This window comes from Pogoniulus pusillus, chromosome 4 (assembly GCF_015220805.1).
Source record: "Pogoniulus pusillus isolate bPogPus1 chromosome 4, bPogPus1.pri, whole genome shotgun sequence".
Lineage (NCBI taxonomy): Eukaryota > Metazoa > Chordata > Aves > Piciformes > Lybiidae > Pogoniulus > Pogoniulus pusillus.
Genome location: NC_087267.1, coordinates 20,833,468 through 20,850,989, shown reverse-complemented (window position 1 = coordinate 20,850,989; position 17,522 = coordinate 20,833,468). Strand labels below are relative to the sequence as shown.

General features: G+C 48.2%; 1 protein-coding gene across 2 annotated transcripts; it reads left to right on the top strand.

Moving 5' to 3' along the window:
* Nucleotides 1–1,461: 1,461 nt before the first annotated feature.
* TIGAR (TP53 induced glycolysis regulatory phosphatase) lies at nt 1,462–17,212 on the top strand. Of its 2 annotated transcripts, XM_064142346.1 has the most exons (6): nt 1,462–1,627; nt 3,354–3,391; nt 6,477–6,598; nt 7,547–7,624; nt 14,877–14,987; nt 15,428–17,212. In XM_064142346.1, exons 1-6 carry the CDS (start codon nt 1,596–1,598, stop codon nt 15,878–15,880), a joined length of 834 nt encoding a protein of 277 aa, XP_063998416.1. In that variant the 5' UTR covers nt 1,462–1,595; the 3' UTR covers nt 15,881–17,212. The 2 variants fall into 2 exon arrangements, with proteins under 2 accessions (XP_063998416.1, XP_063998417.1); XM_064142347.1 differs by lacking the exon at nt 6,477–6,598 and having other exon boundaries at nt 1,463–1,627.
* The last annotated feature ends 310 nt before the right edge of the window (nt 17,213–17,522 follow it).

Genomic DNA, 17,522 nt, shown 5'->3' with positions numbered 1-17,522 from the left:
TGGGCAAAAAGAACTTTGAGATGAAAACCTGTCTTATCAGAAAATACATGGTGGTCCTGGACTTCTGATGCACAGGACACTCCCAGCCTGGAGGTCTTAAAGGCCACGCTGGATAGGGCTATGAGCAACCTGATCTAGTGTGAGGTCTCCTTGCCCATGGCAGAAGGGTTAGACCTGGATGATCCTTGTGGTCCCTTCCAGCCCTGACTAATCTAGATGATGAGAGCTATTATGGTCCCAGCTGGTTGTGCACGTCTGCACTGTGGATGCTTTGCCTTCTAAACTGCTGTTCTAAATCAGTGCTTTGAAACAGCTCCCATCTTTGGTAATGATGACCTGGGAGTATGATTCGGCTTCCAAAACTTTTAATTGACTTACAATTAGTGTAACTTTTCCAAGCATTGATACTACTCTGGGCAAAGTCCTGTCACTGTTTAGGTTTTGTAGTTCACTTGGTTGATGTAACAAGGCAGAGCCTCCTCAAACACTAAACCTTCTGCAGCACAGTAAGCTGACTCAAAGCCTTGGAACCAGAATCATCAGACTACATGAAAACTAGTTTTGAGGTGAAAGATATCTAATTGTAAAGTAAGAACACAAAATCACAGAGTTGCTTAGGTTGGAATAGACTTCTGAGATCATCAAGTCCAACTATTAACTTGGCACTCTCAAGTTCACCACTAAACTGTGTCCCTTAGCACAACATCAACACCTATTTTAATCCCCTCCAGGGATGGTGACTCAACTGCTTCCCCGGGCAGCCTGGTCCAGTGCCTCACAACTCTTTCCGTAAAGAAATTTCTCCTGGTGTCCAGCCTAAGCCTCCCCTGGTGTGACTTGCGGCCACCTCCTCTTGTGACACGCACCTCACTACAACCCCCTTTCAGGCGGTGGGAGAGAGCAAGGTCTCCCCTCAGCCTCCGTTTCTCTGGACTGAACAGTCACAGTTCCCTCAGCCGTTCCTCCTCAGACCTGTTCTCCAGACCTTTCACCAGCTTTGCTGCCCTTCTCTGGGCATGCTCCAGGACCTCAGCGTAGTGAAGGCAGCAGCTGTAAGTGCGTCCTCACCAGCGCTGCGTGCAGGGAAACGATCGCTTCCTTACTTGTGCTGGCCACGCTACTTCTGACCCACGCCAGGATGCTGTTGGCCTTCTCGGCTACCTGAGCGCACTGCTGGCGCATCTTCAGCTGGCTATCAGCCAGGAATCCCGGATTCTTTTCTGCCGGGCAGCTTTCCAGCCACTGTCCCAAACCTGTAACGCCGCAGGGGCTACTTTGACCCAAGTGCAGGACGAGGGACGGACCACGACTGCGTGCCCTGGAGCGCGGAACACAGGTGACGCGGGCACAGCCCATGCATTCCGAAGCAGACAAAGAGCAGCGCCGTGACCCTGAGGCGGGGCACTCGCGGCCACAGATGGAAGCCGCCGCAGGCACCGCCCGCTTCGGGCTCGCCCCCGCCCCAGCACTTCCCCCCGCAGGGGCGGGGCCGTGACGTCACGCCGGGCGCCGAGCGGCAGGGCGCCGCAGTGCGGGCCGGAGGTGCTGGCGGCTGGCGCCGAGGGGAGGCCTGCGCGCAGCTGCGTGGCCAAGGCATGGTTCGCTTCGGGCTGACCGTCGTCCGGCAGTGAGTACCGTGGCACACCGTCCCGGGCGGTGCCGGGCCCGGGTCTTGCCCTTGTCCCTGCCCTTTTTCCCCGCTGCCTTCCCCTTTTCTGCCGGCAGTGCCGGGACGAGTCGTGACATCGGCGGGGTTCCGTTACCCTCCCGCCATGCCCGCCCGGGGCGGTCGGTTGAGCGTGCGCTGCTCCCTCAGGGCCGCGGCTGCTGCCGGGGGGGACAGGCGACGTGTCGCGGCAAGTAGTCCCGGTAGGCGGAGCAGCGGAGCGCTGGGCCAGCCCCCGAGGGAGGCGGGCTGGGCTGGCGGGGGTCAGTGACCCTTGCGGGGTGGTGGTCTGCCGGCGGCCTCTGGTGTCGTTGGGTCTGGTTGCCATCAGCGTGAGCCTGTGCTGGGGTGCGCTAGTGAAGAGGCTCGTTCATGCCGGCGCGGCGTGGCAGCGCTGCCTCACACCTAGCGTTAGTAAGCGCTGTGACCCCTGAGGTACTGCTCTTGAGGCCTTGCTCCTGCCGGAAGGAAGCTCTGGTGGGGCGGAGAGCTCTTGTAGGGGTGGCGGTGCAATGTTACGGAATGTGCATTCGCCGCTGTGACTTCGTTAAAATTATTAAGGTGATTTTCCCATGGAATCGTTAAGATTGGAAAAAAAAGCTCTTTAAGATCTTAAGAACGGGCTGCCAGGGAGGTGGTGGAGTCCCCGTCCCTGCAGGTGCTCAAAAAAAAGCCTGGATGAGGCACTTAGTGCCATGGTCTAGTTGACTGGACAGGACTGGCTTGATAGGTTGGCCTGGATGATCTTAGAGGTCTCTTCCAGCCTGATTGATTCTATGACTGTGGATTGCCAGGGCTACTGTCAGACCAAGGGGCAACTTTGCAACTTCCTCTCTCCAGCATGGAGATGAAATAATAACAACTAAGTTATACTGCATTTATGATAACAAAAAGGAACCACTTCCTTTTGTTCCAAATAGGTTTGTCTTAGTGAATAGAAGTATCTTTCTCTTTACACTGCTCTTATGAGGCTCCACTTCCAGTACTGCCTCCAGTTCTGGTGTTGCCAGCATAAGAGAGGCACAGAGCCGTTGGAGTGCATCACAAGGATGACCCAAGGGGCACCTCTGCTGTGAGGATAGGCTGAGGGAGCTGGGGTTATTCAGCCTAGAGAAGATTTCAGGGGAACTTAAAGCTACCTTCCGATAGCTGAAGGGGTCCTTAGGAAGGCTGGAGAGAGACTTTTCATAAGGGTGTCTAGCAATAGGACAAGGGGGAATGGTTTGAAGCAGAGGGAGAGCAGGTTTAGACTGAGTCTTAGGAAAAAGTTCTTCAGTACAAGGGTGCTGAGACTCTAGAATATGTTGCCCAGGGAAGCTGTGGATGCCTCTTCCCTGGGCATGTTCAAGGCCACATTGTCTGAGGTCTTGTGCAGCTGAGTCTAGTTGAGAGTTGTCCCTGCTCATGATGAGGAGGTTAGAATAGGTGATCTCTGAGGTCCCTTCCAACCTAAGCCATTCTTAAGTAGTGATACTGACTAATTGAAAGTTGTCTGAGGGGTTTTTTTTGGGGGGAGGAGTGTGTGTGTTTGTTTTGTTAAGTCCTTTTTAAAAGAGGTTATGCTGTACTGTATCTCATTTTTTCATATTCAGACTCTGCTCTCTCCAGTTAGTATCTAATGTAATAATGATTTGAACATTCATCATATCGTTGTGAGATAATTTTCTTCTGATTTAATCTTTTGCAGTGGAGAAACAAGATACAACAAAGACAAGATTCTGCAAGGTTAGTGTCAGTTTTTCTGATAGCTTGTTAGAGATGGAAAATTAATTGTTTTTCCCTGACAGAGCACTGGAACGGGCTGCCCACAGTGGTCGTGTGGTCTCCGTCTCTGGAGACTTTCAGAACTCATCTGGATGTGTTCCTGTGTGACCTGCTTTAGGTGGTCCTGCTCTGACAGGAGAGTTGGAGTGGATGCTCTTTTGAGTTCTCTTCTAACCCCTAGCATTCTGTGATTCTATCATAGAATCAGCCAGGTTGTTTGAGACCTTCATGATCATCCAGTCCAACCTAGCACCCAGCCCTGTCCAATCAAATAGACAGTGGCACTAAGTGCCTCATCCAGGCTTTCCTTGAACACCTTCAGGGACAGCGACTCCACCACCTCCCTGGGCAACCCATTCCAAAGCCAGTCACCTGATTGCACAACTTGAGACTGTGTCGCCTTGTTCTGTTGCTGCTTGCCTGGCAGAAGAGACCAACCCCCATCTGGCTACAGACTCCCTTCAGGGAGTTGTAGACAGCAATGAGGTCACCCCTGAGCCTCCTCTTCTCCAGGCTGCACATCTCCAGCTCCCTCAGCCTCTCCTCGTAGGGTTTGTGTTCCAGGCCCCTCACCAGCTTCATTGCCCTTCTCTGGACACATTCCAGTATCTCAAAATGTCTTTTGAATCAAGGAGCCCAGAACTGGACACAGCACTCAAGGTGTGGCCTGACCAGTGCTGAGTAGAGGGGCAGAATAACCTCCCTTGTCCTACTGGCCTCACTGTTCCTGATCCAGGCCAGGATGCCATTGGCTCTCTTGGCCACCTGTGAAGCAGTGTTACAGTGTTACTTATAAGCAAAATAATTATAAATTCAAATAGTCACAAAATGTTTGGAAAACTAGTAATTCTGTCTTTCACAAAACCAGACAACTGGAAAAGTCCTTGGTAGCCAACCATTACTGACACTGGGCATCATTAACACCTCAACAGCCAGTTTGTGAAGTGAAAAAGGGCCTCTTTCAAAGCAAACCTACAGAGATGGCAGCAGTAGATGAGGAAGTGCTCAAGACTTGCTTAAAAATGTCCAGAACTCTTTTTCACAAATAAAAAAACTCAGTATGAGTGTGGTGATACACTGGAACAGGTTGCCCAGAGAACCTGTGGATGACTCATCCCTGCAAACGTGTAAGGCTGAATGATGCTTTGAGCAGCCTGGCTGAGGAGTTGGAGCAGGATGATCTTTAAGGGCCCTTCCAACTCAAAGTGTTCTATATATGTTACAGCTTTGTCTCTCTGACACAACTCTTGGTTCTCCCACAGGCTCTCTGAGCAGCTAGTTTCACTGATTCCTCTGTCTGAAAATGATTTTTGGAAGGGCTGCTGCATTTCAACTGGGTTTGCTCCATCAGCATGCTCACTCTGCAGCTGCATGAGCATAGTGTGGAGGGTGGAGTATGGGAGAGGAAGAGCCTCCAGCAGATTGTGTTTTCCTCAGCTGTGAGACTCTTGTGAAACTGCAAGCATTTTCTGCTTGCTCTCTTCTTGTCTCACTTCTTCAAGGTGTCATCAATGGTGAGGAATGGGGAGAAGCAAACATTTTGTATTGGTCAGGTCTTGACTCTCCCAATGTGCATCGTTTATTTCCCCCCATGATAGCTGTTTGGTATCAAAACTATCAGCTCAGTTCTGTTGTCCTTTTCCTTGTTTCAGTTGTGATATTCCTCTTGCAGGAAACCTACCAGTGACCATTCTAAACAAGACAAGTGATTGTAGAAAACGTAGGCCTCTGTTGTAAGTTTAAATTGGTCATATGTATACATGAATATAAATATCACACATAATCTCCCTAGCCTGTACTACACCTTTATTCATAAGATTTGTATAACTGAGTTTAAGGAAGACCAGAGGAACACTTTATTTATGGTTGGCATTACTGAAGGAGAAGCATTTTGCTGGGTCAGGCCAGTCCCAAGAACAAATCCAGACTGGGTGCAGAGAGGGCTGAGAGTATCATAGAATCAGTCAGAGTTGGAAAGGACCACAAGGATCATCTAGTTCTAACTCCCCCTGCCATGGGCAGGGACACTTCACACTAGATCAGGCTGTCTAGAGCCTCATCCAGCCTGGCCTTAAACACCTCCAGGGATGAGGTTTTCACCGCCTCCCTGGGCAACCCATTCCAGGGTCTCACCACCCTCATGGTGAAGAACTTCTTCCTAACAACCAGTCTGAATCTACCCGTTTCTAGCTTTTTTCTGTCCCCCCTAGTCCTATCACTTCCTGACAGCCTGAAAAGTCCCTCCTCAGCTTTCTTGTAGGCCCCCTTAAGATACTGAAAGGTCATAATACAGAGAGTAGCTCTGAAGAAAGAAACTTGGTGGTGTTGATTGATGAGAAGCCCACCATGAGCCAGCAGTGCCCTCATGCATCCCAGAAGTGTAATTGTGTGCTGGGCTGCAGCAAGAGAAGTATGGCCAGCAGGGCAAGAGAGGGGCTTCTGCCTCTTTGCTCTTGAGACCCCACCCCCAACCAGTTCTGGTGTCCCCAGCATAAGGAGGACACAGCTGTTCCAGCAAGTCCAGAGGAGGGCCACAAAAGTGATCCAGGAGCTGGAGCACCTCTGCTGTGAGGACAGACTGAGGGACCTGGAGTTGTTCAGCCTGGAGAAGACAAGACTCCTTGGGGACCTTAGAGCTGCCTTCCAGTAGCTGAAGGGATCCTCCAGGGAAGGCTGAAGAGGGACTTTTCATGAAGGTGTCTAAAGACAGGACAAGAGGGAATGATTTGAAGCTGAGAGAGAGTAGGTTTAGACTGGATCTTAGGAAGACATTCTTCAGTACAAGGGTGATGAAACTCTGCCCAGGGAGGTTGGATGCCTCCTTCCTGGAAGCATTCAAGGCCAGGCTGGATGAGGCCTATGCAGCCAAATATAGTTGAGAGATGTCCCTACCGTTGTTGGGGAGGTTGGAGTAGATGATCTCTAAGGTCTCTTCCAACCTGAGCCATTCTACGTTTATGACTGAGCATGTTGTTTTGTTGCTGCCATGTTTATTCAGCTGCTAAATACTTCCATGTCTTAATGTGGATGGGCTTTTGGTTTGTAGGTCAAGGAGTGGATGAGCCACTCTCTGCAACTGGTTTCAGACAGGCAGATGCTGCTGGTTTATTTCTCAGTAATGTGAAGTTTACTCATGTCTTTTCAAGTGACCTCCTTCGAGCAAAGCAGGTAAGTGCTTCTTAGAATCATAGAATCAAACAGGTTGGAAGAGAACTCCAAGATCATCCAGTTCAACCTAGCACCCGGCCCTGGACCATCAAATAGACAGTGGCACTAAGTGCCTCATCCAGGCTTTCCTTGAACACCTTCAGGGACAGCGACTCCACCACCTCCCTGGGCAGCCCATTCCAATGCCAATCACTCTCTCTGTGAAGAACTTCCTTCCAACATCCAGCCTAGACCTCTCCCAGCACAACTTGAGACTGTGTCCCCTTGTTCTGTTGCTGGTTGCCTGGCAGAAGAGACCAACCCCCACCTGGCTACCACCTCCCTTCAGGTAGTTATAGACAGCGGTGAGGTCACCCCTGAGCCTCCTCTTCTCCAGGCTGCACACCCCCAGCTCCCTCAGCCTCTCCTCACAGGGCTGCGTTCCAGGCCTCTCACCAGCTTCGTTGCTCTTCTCTGGACACATTCCAGTATCTCTCTTGATGTTGGGTAGTGATAGGACTAGGAGGAATGGATCCAAACTGGAGGAGAGAAGATTTAGATGGGATGTTAGGAAGTTCTTCAGCATGAGGGTGATGAGACACAGTGGAACAGGATGCCCAGGGAGATAGCAGAAGCCCCATCTCTGGACATTTTTAAGGCTAGGCTGGATATGACTGAGCAAACTGATCTAGTGTGAGGTGTCCCTGTCCATGGCAGAAAGGGTTGGAACTAGAAGATCCTTGGGATCCCTTCCAACTCTGACAGTTCTGTGAACTTTGAGAAGATTGCAGCTTTTCTGTCTTTTCTGCCATATATCCAATTCTGACAGACACCACTAGCTGGAAAACTTCTTACCTTGTTTGTTTGGGTTGTTGGGTACTCCTAATGTGGTTTACACTGGCTATGGTGGCATGAGGTGGTCTAGCTATTTGAAGCAGCTCATTGATCTGACACTATTCACTTTTTCAGACTGCTGCCACAATTCTAGGGAAGAATAACTTCTGCAAAGACTTGGAAATCAAATATGATGCAAGACTTCGAGAGAGAGTAAGTACCAAAAGAGCTGATTTTAATGTTGAGTGGTGAATAACTGCAAATGGAAGTTAACTGCTAGTGGATAGTTGGTTTGTGAAATGGTGACACTAACAGTGAAGAGCACTGTTTCAGGTGCTTTTCATCACAAAAAACTCAACTCTTCACATCAGGTGCAGAATTGTGAAGTAACACCAAGCCATAGTGATTTGTGATGCAATATCATGCTTTGATTCAAGTAACATGTAGAGGGAGCTACTTATCATAGAATCAACCAGGTTGGAAGAGACCTCCAAGATTATCCAGTCTAACCTGGCACCCAGCCCTGGCCAATCAACTAGACCATAGCACTAAGTGCCTCAGCCAGGCTTTTCTTCACCACCTCCAGGGATGGCGACTCCACCACCTCCCTGGGCAGCCCATTCCAATGCCAGTCGCTCTCTCTGTGAAGAACTTCCTCCCAACATCCAGCCTAGACCTCCCCCAGCACAACTTGAGACTGTGTCCCCTTGTTCTGTTGCTAGTTGCCTGGCAGAAGAGACCAACCCCCACCTGGCTACCACCTCCCTTCAGGTAGTCATAGACAGCAATGAGGTCAGCCCTGAGCCTCCTCTTCTCCAGGCTGCACACCCCCAGCTCCCTCAGCCTCTCCTCACAGGGCTGCGTTCCAGGCCCCTCACCAGATTTGTTGCCCTTCTCAGGACACGTTCCAGTATCTCAACATTTCTTGAATTGAGGAGCCCAGAACTAGACACAGGACTCAAGGTGTGGCCTGAGCAGTGCTGAGTACAGGGGAAGAAAGCTTAGCCATGTTTTCTAGCCCCATACATAAGATGTTAAAATGCTCCCCCTGCCTACCTTCTCTAGCCTGATGGCACAACCCAGTGTTGGCTTTTTACCTGTTTATACCTTTTGATTTGCACAGATTCCTGCTGAGCTTTCTGTTGCCCATAGAGTGGTCTGCTTCCCTGATTAGCCTCTCTGCATAACAAGCATAGATATACCTCCTGTCTGTTTTTTTGTCTGCTTCCCTGATTAGCCTCTCTGCATAAGAAGCATAAATGTACCTCCTGTCTGGTTTTAGGTATTTCTTGATCAGAAGGACTTCAGATACTGGCTCACCCTTCAGATACTTCACTGAGAGTGCCAGATTAATTTTTAGTAAGGAAATGCTACAAAACAAAGTGGGATAACATATTGCCAGCAGGGAAAGAAAAATAGAGTGTTCTACAAAGCAGATCACGATTGCAGCATTTCCTGTTTGGATCTTCTTTTTCTGTCAGAAGTTTAAGTTCTTCCTCTGGTACCAGCAAGTTAAATGCCATCCAGTGTTGTTGGGTTGTGCTTTACCAGCTGGAAGTTTTGAAAATATTATGGCTCATCATCTTAAATCTCTGTTAAGAGCCACGAGGATGGAGGGAGGGATGAAGCACCTCTTCCAGGGAGACAGACTGAGAGAGTTGGGGCTGTTCAGTCTGGAGAAGAGAAGGCTCCAAGGAGACCTTCATTGTGGCCTTCCAGTATCTGAAGAGGGCCTACAGGAAAGCTGGGGAGGGAGGTTTTGGGGTGTCAGGTAGTGATAGGACTGGGGGGGAATGGAGCAAAAGTAGAAGTGGGTAGATTCAGATTGGATGTTAAAAAGAAGTTCTACAGCATGAGGGTGGTGAAACCCTGGAACAGGTTGCCCAGTGAGGTGGTGGAAGCCTCATTGCTGGAGGTGTTTAAGGCCAGGCTGGATGTGGTTCTGAGCAGCCTGATCTAGTGTGAGGTGTCCTTGCCCATGGCAGGGGGATTGAAGCTGGATGACATTTGAGGTCCATGCCAGCCCTGACAGTTCTGTGATTCCGTTATGTTTCTTTCCCCTCTTTCATGGTATTTCATTTGGCTACAAATTGTAAATCACTACTTTGGATAAATGAGATTTAAATTCCATGATAAGAAGAAAAGTCCTTTAAAAGAATCTACGTTGTTGTCCCTCTTAATCTTTTGTTCTGTTGTGAGGTGGTTGTTGATCTGTTTTCCCAATGAGCTGTGATAGAACAAGAGGGAATGGCCTCAGTCTGCACCAGGGGAAATTGGGAAGGGCATTAGGAAAAATATTTTCACTGGAAGGGTTGTGAAGCATTGGAACAGGCTGCCCAGGGAGGTGATTGAATCACCATCCCTAGATGTGTTTACAAGCTGTGTAGATGTGCTTGTGGATATGGTTTAGTCATGGGCATGATAGAGTAGGGTTAATGGGTTGGACTCAATCTTGAAAGTCTTTTCCAACTTAAATGATTCTATGATTCTCTCATGCTTTGCTTTCAAGAGAGAAGCCTGGAAAAAAAGCTTACAAGATTAGGGTTTAATTTTCAGCTGTTTCAGTTGGAGCACTTCATTCTTCACATCTTTCAGAGGGTTCTTAGTCTGCCAATACTTTGCTAAATCAAAAGGGACTGACAGACTAAAGTAAATGTATTTCAGTACATCTAAATTCTGAAGACTGTAATAAATGAGTTGTGGCAGGTAATTACCAACCTTCCAGTACCTGAAGGGGGCCTACAGGAAGACTGCAGAGAGACTGTTTACAAAGGCCTGCAGTGATGGGATGAGGAGCAGTGGTTTGAAATTAAAGACAAGTAAAATTAGGTTGGATGTTAGAAGGAAGCTTTTTAGCATGAGAGTGGTGGAACACTGGAACAGGTTGCCCAGGGAAGTAGTGGAGGCCTGAACCCTGGAGATAGTCAAGATGAGGCTCGACAGGGCTCTGTCAGCCTGATCTAATGGAGGATGCCCCTGATGACCTCAGAGGGGGGTTGGACTATCTGACCCTTGGAGGTCCCTTCCAACCCACAGCATTCTGATTCTGTGATTCTAATTGCATAGCCGCAGCAAGAGCAAGTCAGAAAAGCCTCAGGAGTGAACATGAGTCTGTGTCTTAGTCATCAGCATCAGATTTCTGGAATGCATTTAACTGAACATTTGACAGTGCAGCATTTGCTCTTTCTTTAAGTATTTATGATAACTGCAGTGTTTTCACTGTCAGGATGGAAAGGTCAAAGCTTTCCCTTGAATGTGTTTTCATCTGCTACTGAGTGGCAGTGCAGTATTAATGTTTAGAGGGAGAAGTATTCATCTGTTACCGCTGCTGGAGATCCTCAAGGTCAAAAAGCGTCATGCACCTCCAAGTATATTTGCCTTGTAAAATACATCACAGGTGTTAAATATTTCATCATGATCCAACTACATGTTTTCTAATGATGCATATCATCTACCTGGTACTTGTGGGTTTTTACTACTGTCTCCTATGGGCCTTTTATTTGGAGGTCTCAGGACTTTGGATGTCATTGAAGATAGTCAATTGCATGTGCTCTAAGTCCATTAGCATACATTTTTAAGGTCTTTTTCCCTTTCTTGTTTTCTGAAGATCCTGTCCACAGCAGTAAAATAGATTCATAGATTTATAGCATGCTTTATGTTGGAAAGGATCTTGAAGAACATCTGATTTATGTTGAAAGGGGCTTTGAAGATCAGCTAGTTCAAACATCCCTGCCATGGGCAGGGACATTCCACTAGGCCAGGTTGCTCAAGACCTCATCCAACCTGGCCTTGAGCACCTATAGGGAGGGGACATCCACAGTCTCCCTTGGCAGCCTGTTCCAGTGTCTTACCATCCTCACTGGAAAGAATTTCTTCCTAATCTCCAGTCTAAATCTAGACTGAGTCTAGAGTGGTCGAGTCACTGACCCGGGATGTGTTTAAAAGTCATTTGGATGTGGCGCTTGGAAATATGGTTTAGGGTGAACCTTGTCGAGTAGGCATATTGGTTGCACTTGGTGATCCTGAGGGGCTTTTCCAACCTGACAGATTCTGTGATATGTATCACAGTATCATCAGGGTTGGAAGAGACCTCACAGATCATCAAGTCCAACCCTTTACCACAGAGCTCAAGGCTAGACCATGGCACCAAGTGCCACGTCCAACCTTGCCTTGAACAGCTCCAGGGATGGCGACTCCACCACCTCCCTGGGCAGCCCATTCCAGTGTCCAATGACTCTCTCAGTGAAGAACTTTCTCCTCACCTCCAGCCTAAATCTCCCCTGGCGCAGCCTGAGGCTGTGTCCTCTTGTTCTGGTGCTGGCCACCTGAGAGAAGAGAGCAACCTCCCCCTGGCCACAACCACCCTTCAGGTAGTTGTAGACAGCAATAAGGTCACCCCTGAGCCTCCTCTTCTCCAGGCTAAACAATCCCAGCTCCCTCAGCCTCTCCTCATAGGGCTTGTGCTTGAGGTCTCTCACCAGCCTCGTCTCCCTTCTCTGGACACACTCAAGCATCTCAATGTCCCTTCTAAACTGGGGGGCCCAGAACTGAACACAGCACTCAAAGTGTGGTCTAACCAGTGCAGAGTACAGGGGCAGAATGACCTCCCTGCTCCTGCTGACCACACCATTCCTGATGCAGGCCAGGGTGCCACTGGCTCTCTTGGCCACCTGGGCACACTGCTGGCTCATGTTCAGGCAGGTATCAATCAGTACCCCCAGATCCCTCTCTGTCTGGCTGCTCTCCAGCCACTCTGACCCCAGCCTGTATCTCTGCATGGGGTTGTTGTGGCCAAAGTGCAGCACCCTGCACTTGGAGCTATTGAATGCCATCCCCTTGGACTCTGCCCATCTGTGCAGGCGGTCAAGGTCCCACTGCAGAGCCCTTCTGCCCTCTAACCCAATGACATCTGCCCCCTGCTTGGTGTCATCTGCAAACTTGCTGATGACTGACTCCATGCCCTCATCCAGGTCATCTAGGAAGATGTTAAAGAGGATGGGGCCCAGCACTGATCCCTGAGGGAGACCACTAGTGACTGGCCACCAGCTGGATGTGGCACCATTCACCACCACTCTCTGGGTCCGGCCCTCCAGCCAGTTCCTAACCCTGCAGAGAGTGTTGCCATCCAAGCCGTGGGCTGACAGCTTAGCCAGGAGTTTGCTGTGGGGGACAGTGTCAAAGGCCTTACTGAAGTCCAGATAGACCACATCCACAGGCCTCCCCACATCCACCAAGCGGGTCACCTGATCATAGAAGGAGATCAGGTTAGAAAGGCAGGATCTGCCCTTCCTAAACCCATGCTGGCTGCACCTGAGCTCTTTGCCATCCCTCAGGTGTGCTCTTATCACCCCCAAGATAACCTGCTCCATCAGTTTTCCTGGCACTGAGGTCAGGCTGACAGGTCTGTAGTTCCCAGGTTCCTCCATCCAACTCTTCTTGTGGATGGGGATCACGTTGGCAGTTTCCAGTCTCCTGGGACCTCTCCAGTGAACCAGGACTGCTGGAAAATGATGGAGAGCAGCTTGGCCAGCTCAGCTGCCAGCTCTCTCAGCACCCTGGGATGGATCCCATCTGGTCCCATGGACTTGTGTGTGTCCAGGTGGCTCAGCAGGTCCTGAACTAATTCTTCATGAATTTCTAGGGGAACACACTGCTCCCCGACCCCATCCCCCAGTTCAAGAGGCCACTTGCCTTGAACTCCTCCCTCCTCACTGTTGAAAACTGAGGCGAAGAAGGCATTCAGGACCTCAGCCTTTTCTTCGTCATGTCCCAGAAAAAGCAGAGGGATACTTTACTGTTTATTTTTAATAGGTTCTTCAAATTGATCATAGAATCAAGCAGGTTGGAAGAGACCTCCAAGATCATCCAGTCCAACCTATCACCCAGCCCTGCCCAATCAACTAGACCATGGCACTAAGTGCCTCAGCCAGTCTGTTTTTTGAACACCTCCAGGGACAGTGACTCCACCACCTCCCTGGGCAGCCCATTTCAATGCCAATCACTCTGTCTGGCAGCAACTTCCTCCTAACATCCAGCCTACACCTCCCCCAGCACAACTTGAGACTGTGTCCCCTTGTTCTGTTGCTGGTTGCCTGGGAGAAGAGACCAACCCCCACCTGGCTACAGCCTCCCTTTAGGGAGTTGTAGACCGCAATGAGGTCAGCCCTGAGCCTCCACTTCTCCAGGCTATACTCCCTCAGCCTCTCCTCATAGGGTTTGTGTTCCAGGCCCCTCACCATCTTTGTTGCCCTTCTCTGAACACATTCCAGTATCTCAACATCTCTCTTGAATTGAGGAGCCCAGAACTGGACACAGTATTCAAGATGTGGCCTAACCAGTGCTGAGTACAGGGACAGATTAACCTCCCTTGCCCTACTGGCCACACTGCTCCTGATCCAGGCCAGGATGCCATTGGTTCTCCTGGCCACCTGGGCACACTGCTGGCTCATCTTCAGCTATTATCTACCAGTACCCCCAGGTCCTTTTCTTCCTGGGTACTCTTCAGCTGCTCCGTCCCTAGCCTGTAGCGCTGCTTGGGGTTGTTGTGGCCAAAGTGTAGAACCCTGCACTTGGCCTTGTTAAATCTCATCCCACTGACCTCTGCCCACCCATCCAGCCTGTCAGGGTCGCTCTGCAGGGCTCTCCTACCCTCCAACAGCTCCACACCTGCTCCTAGTTTGGTGTCATCTGCAAACGTACTGATGCTGGGCTCAATCCCCTGCTCCAGGTCATCAGTAAAGACACTGAATAGGACTGGGCCCAGCACTGATCTTTGGGGCACACCACTAGTGACAGCTGCCAACTGGATGTGGCACCATTCACCACCAAGTTGATCACTTGTGGGGATTTCATCTCTCTCTTTTTTTTTTCCCAATATTTCTGATTTTAAAATGGGCTCCTCTCTGTTGTGGAGGTTTCAGGAGTTTGTAGAGAAATTACATGTTCCTTTACCTGTGAAAAATAATTGCCTGTAGTATTTTTGCAACTGAAAAGTATCATAGAATCAACCAGGTTGGAAGAGACCTCCAAGATCATCCAGTACAACCTATCACCCAGCCCTGCCCAATCAACTAGACCATGGCACTAAGTGCCTTGTTCAGGCTTTTCTTCAACACCTCCAGGGACGGCGACTCCACCACCTCCTCATTTCAACAGCTACATGCAGAAGTGTTTGCAGGATACCCTCAGTTACAAAGACAGTTGAATTTTATATGCTTAGAATGACAGTAGGAAAAATATCTCAAGGCAAAGACGAAGATGAATGTAAATGACATGCTGCTCCTCATGTATTTCTCTGTCGCAGATATAAAGATTCCTCCTCCAGTATTGAGATAAAATGTGAAAGGGAGTTATGCCTCAAGAAAATCCAAGAAAACAAAGCTATTAAGAGATGTTCACATTGGAAGTGGTGCTGGAACATCAGTCCGTCTTGCTGAACCTGCTCTTTGTGATTTGCCTCTTACAGAAATACGGTGTTGCAGAAGGAAGGCCTCTGACTGACCTGAAGGCTATGGCAAAGGCTGCTGGAGAGCAATGTCCTTCATTCACACCTTCTGGAGGAGAAACACTGGATGAAGTATTATATTTTTTTTGTTTGTTCATGCCCTGCTTTCTAGGCCATTTTATCAGTGCAGCTGCTGTGTACTTAGGAAGGTCTTATTGAGAGCCCAGCCAAGCAAAGGTGCTTATTTTCTAAGCTAAAAAAACCCCACTACTTGGAGCAGTTTTCAGTGAGTGGCTTCCAAGCAGGCAAACTCTGTATTGGATTTTGAGATTAGTTCCTCATGAAGCTCTTGTTTGCAAAAGGATGATGGCAATTGCTCTGCCAACCTCGGGCATTGGGGTTCTTCAGCATTCCAATTAACTTTGGCATTCCAATGAACTTCCCTTTGATTTGTGAGACTTAGTTGTTTATGATACATGTATGTCTTGTAACTGAGGTCGTTCCATTTCAAATTTTGGAAGCTGAAGTCTCTTGCATTCTTCACACTTTGCTCTTTTGACCTTTCTCTTTAGGTAAGAGAACGTGCAAAGGATTTTTTTGACTTCCTGTGTCGGCTCGCTGTTGAATTGGAACAGAAAGAGCAAGACGTGGGTGCTGCAGCAAGCAGAAGCTCAGAAGCACTTGGAGAACACTCAGGTTTCCCTTGGACAAACCACTGCAGTGAAACAGAACTTAGCTCTGATGGAGCTTCTCAGACATTAGATGCCAATATATTAGTGGTGAGTCACGGAGCCTACATGAGGAACTGGATTGGTTATTTTGTTTCAGATCTCAACTGTACTTTACCGACAGATTCAACAAAGTCTCAGTTGTCTTCTGTCAGTCCAAATACAGGAGTTAGTCACTTCATTGTGAAACTTGAAAATGGAAACGTGTTAAAACCTGAAATCACATGTGTTTGTCTTAATCAAGACTCTCACTTGGTGAATGTGGGAGCTGAATGTGTTGCTCCAAAAGTGTTTTAAGAGTCCTTGTAGGAGCGGGTTGGTTTAGATGACCGTTATGCTAAGCCAGGGAAAGGTATCTGTAGTAGTTACTTGAGATAGACTGGAGTTACTTGACACTAAACTGCAAAACTGAAGGCATACAACTGCTTACCATCCATACCACAATTTGCATGGTCCTTGTGCCCAGTATCAGTTGGCACTAGGGAAATAACACAAATGTTTCTGGATACTTCCAGTCACTTGCATATCTACTCCTGCAGTGCATATTTCTTAAAACTTCTTTTCAATAGACCATAATTATTTTGGTTATCTCCAGATAAGGGGAGGAGAGAGGAATAGTACCTCTGATGTGAGGTAGACTGTATTCTTGTTTTATTACAAAATGCTGTATTGTAATATTCAATATAGATTGGCTTGAAAGAAGCTTTTGAATGCAATAGGAGCATTGCCTAGTGGGAAAGGTTGGGTGCAGAGTCAGGGGATATATTCCTGCCTCTGCTCCTTGAGTAGCTGTGAGACTCTGGGCAAATCTCTTCCATTTCTAAAATGGGAATGATGCTATACCTACCTCACAGGAGTGTCTTGTAAGAAGTTGTTAGTGTTGTTGAGCCTTCTCTGTTGAAGACAAAACCAAAAGTATTTATTTTTAACTGTAAGCAGGATGAAGATTCAGATGCACGTAGCTGAAATAAATCTCTCTTCTGAAAAGGAGCCTTATCGATAGGGGGGGAGTTGTACCTGACTAGAATCTTTTGTTCAGCTGCAGTCATACACTTGATGAATGTTTGCCTAGAATTAGGCAAGTTTGATTGATTCAGAGTTGTTTATAGCTGCCAGTAGTGCTGAGTTCTTTCTCCACTGAAGTGTTTGTGGTGTGACTCTGGAAGCTTATCTGTGTTATTTATGTAACATCCACACACTTTTTCTTCATTTGCATCTTTTAAGCTTGTTTTAATAAAGCCTCCTGGATGGAATTCCATTTTGTCTGGTTTGTGGGGTTTTTTTTTGAAGTAAAATAGTCTTTGTTAATATTACTCTCTGAAGCTTTGCTCAAGCCATGCACATTCCTGGCTTGTTTTTTTTCTAAGTGGATTTTGGTTGGTTTGGTTGGTTTGGTTTTGTCTTTTTCTTTCCTTCTGAAAAAACCCAGGCTGATCTTCTACTGTGGAAAGAAGAGCCCTTTTTAGGGCTTATGGAACATTGTTGCCATGACTCTTCTTTGGAAAGAAGAGTCACTGCTGATGGTGAAATGTTAAGGATGTCCTTAAACAGCTTGCAACTGTACACAATTAACTGATTGGAGTTTTTGTAATATAATAACAACAATAAAAAATTACACTGTTCTGTGTACTTTAAGCTGGTTGGCTTCTTTGCCTTGAAGCAGAGACTGAATCTTTAGGAGGAAAAAGCAGTGATTCTGCCACTTTTGCTCTGGTAAGACCTCACCTGGAGTACTGCATCCAGCTCGGGAGCCCTCAACACAGGACCTAATGGAGTAGGTCCAGAGGAGGGCCATGAAATGATCAGGGAGCTGGAACACCTCCTCTACAAGGACAGGCTCAGGGAGCTGGGAGAAGAGAAGGCTCCAGGGAAACCTGATAGCAGTCTTCCGGTACCTGAATGGACCTCCAAGAAGGCTGCAGAGAAAATGTTTCCAAAG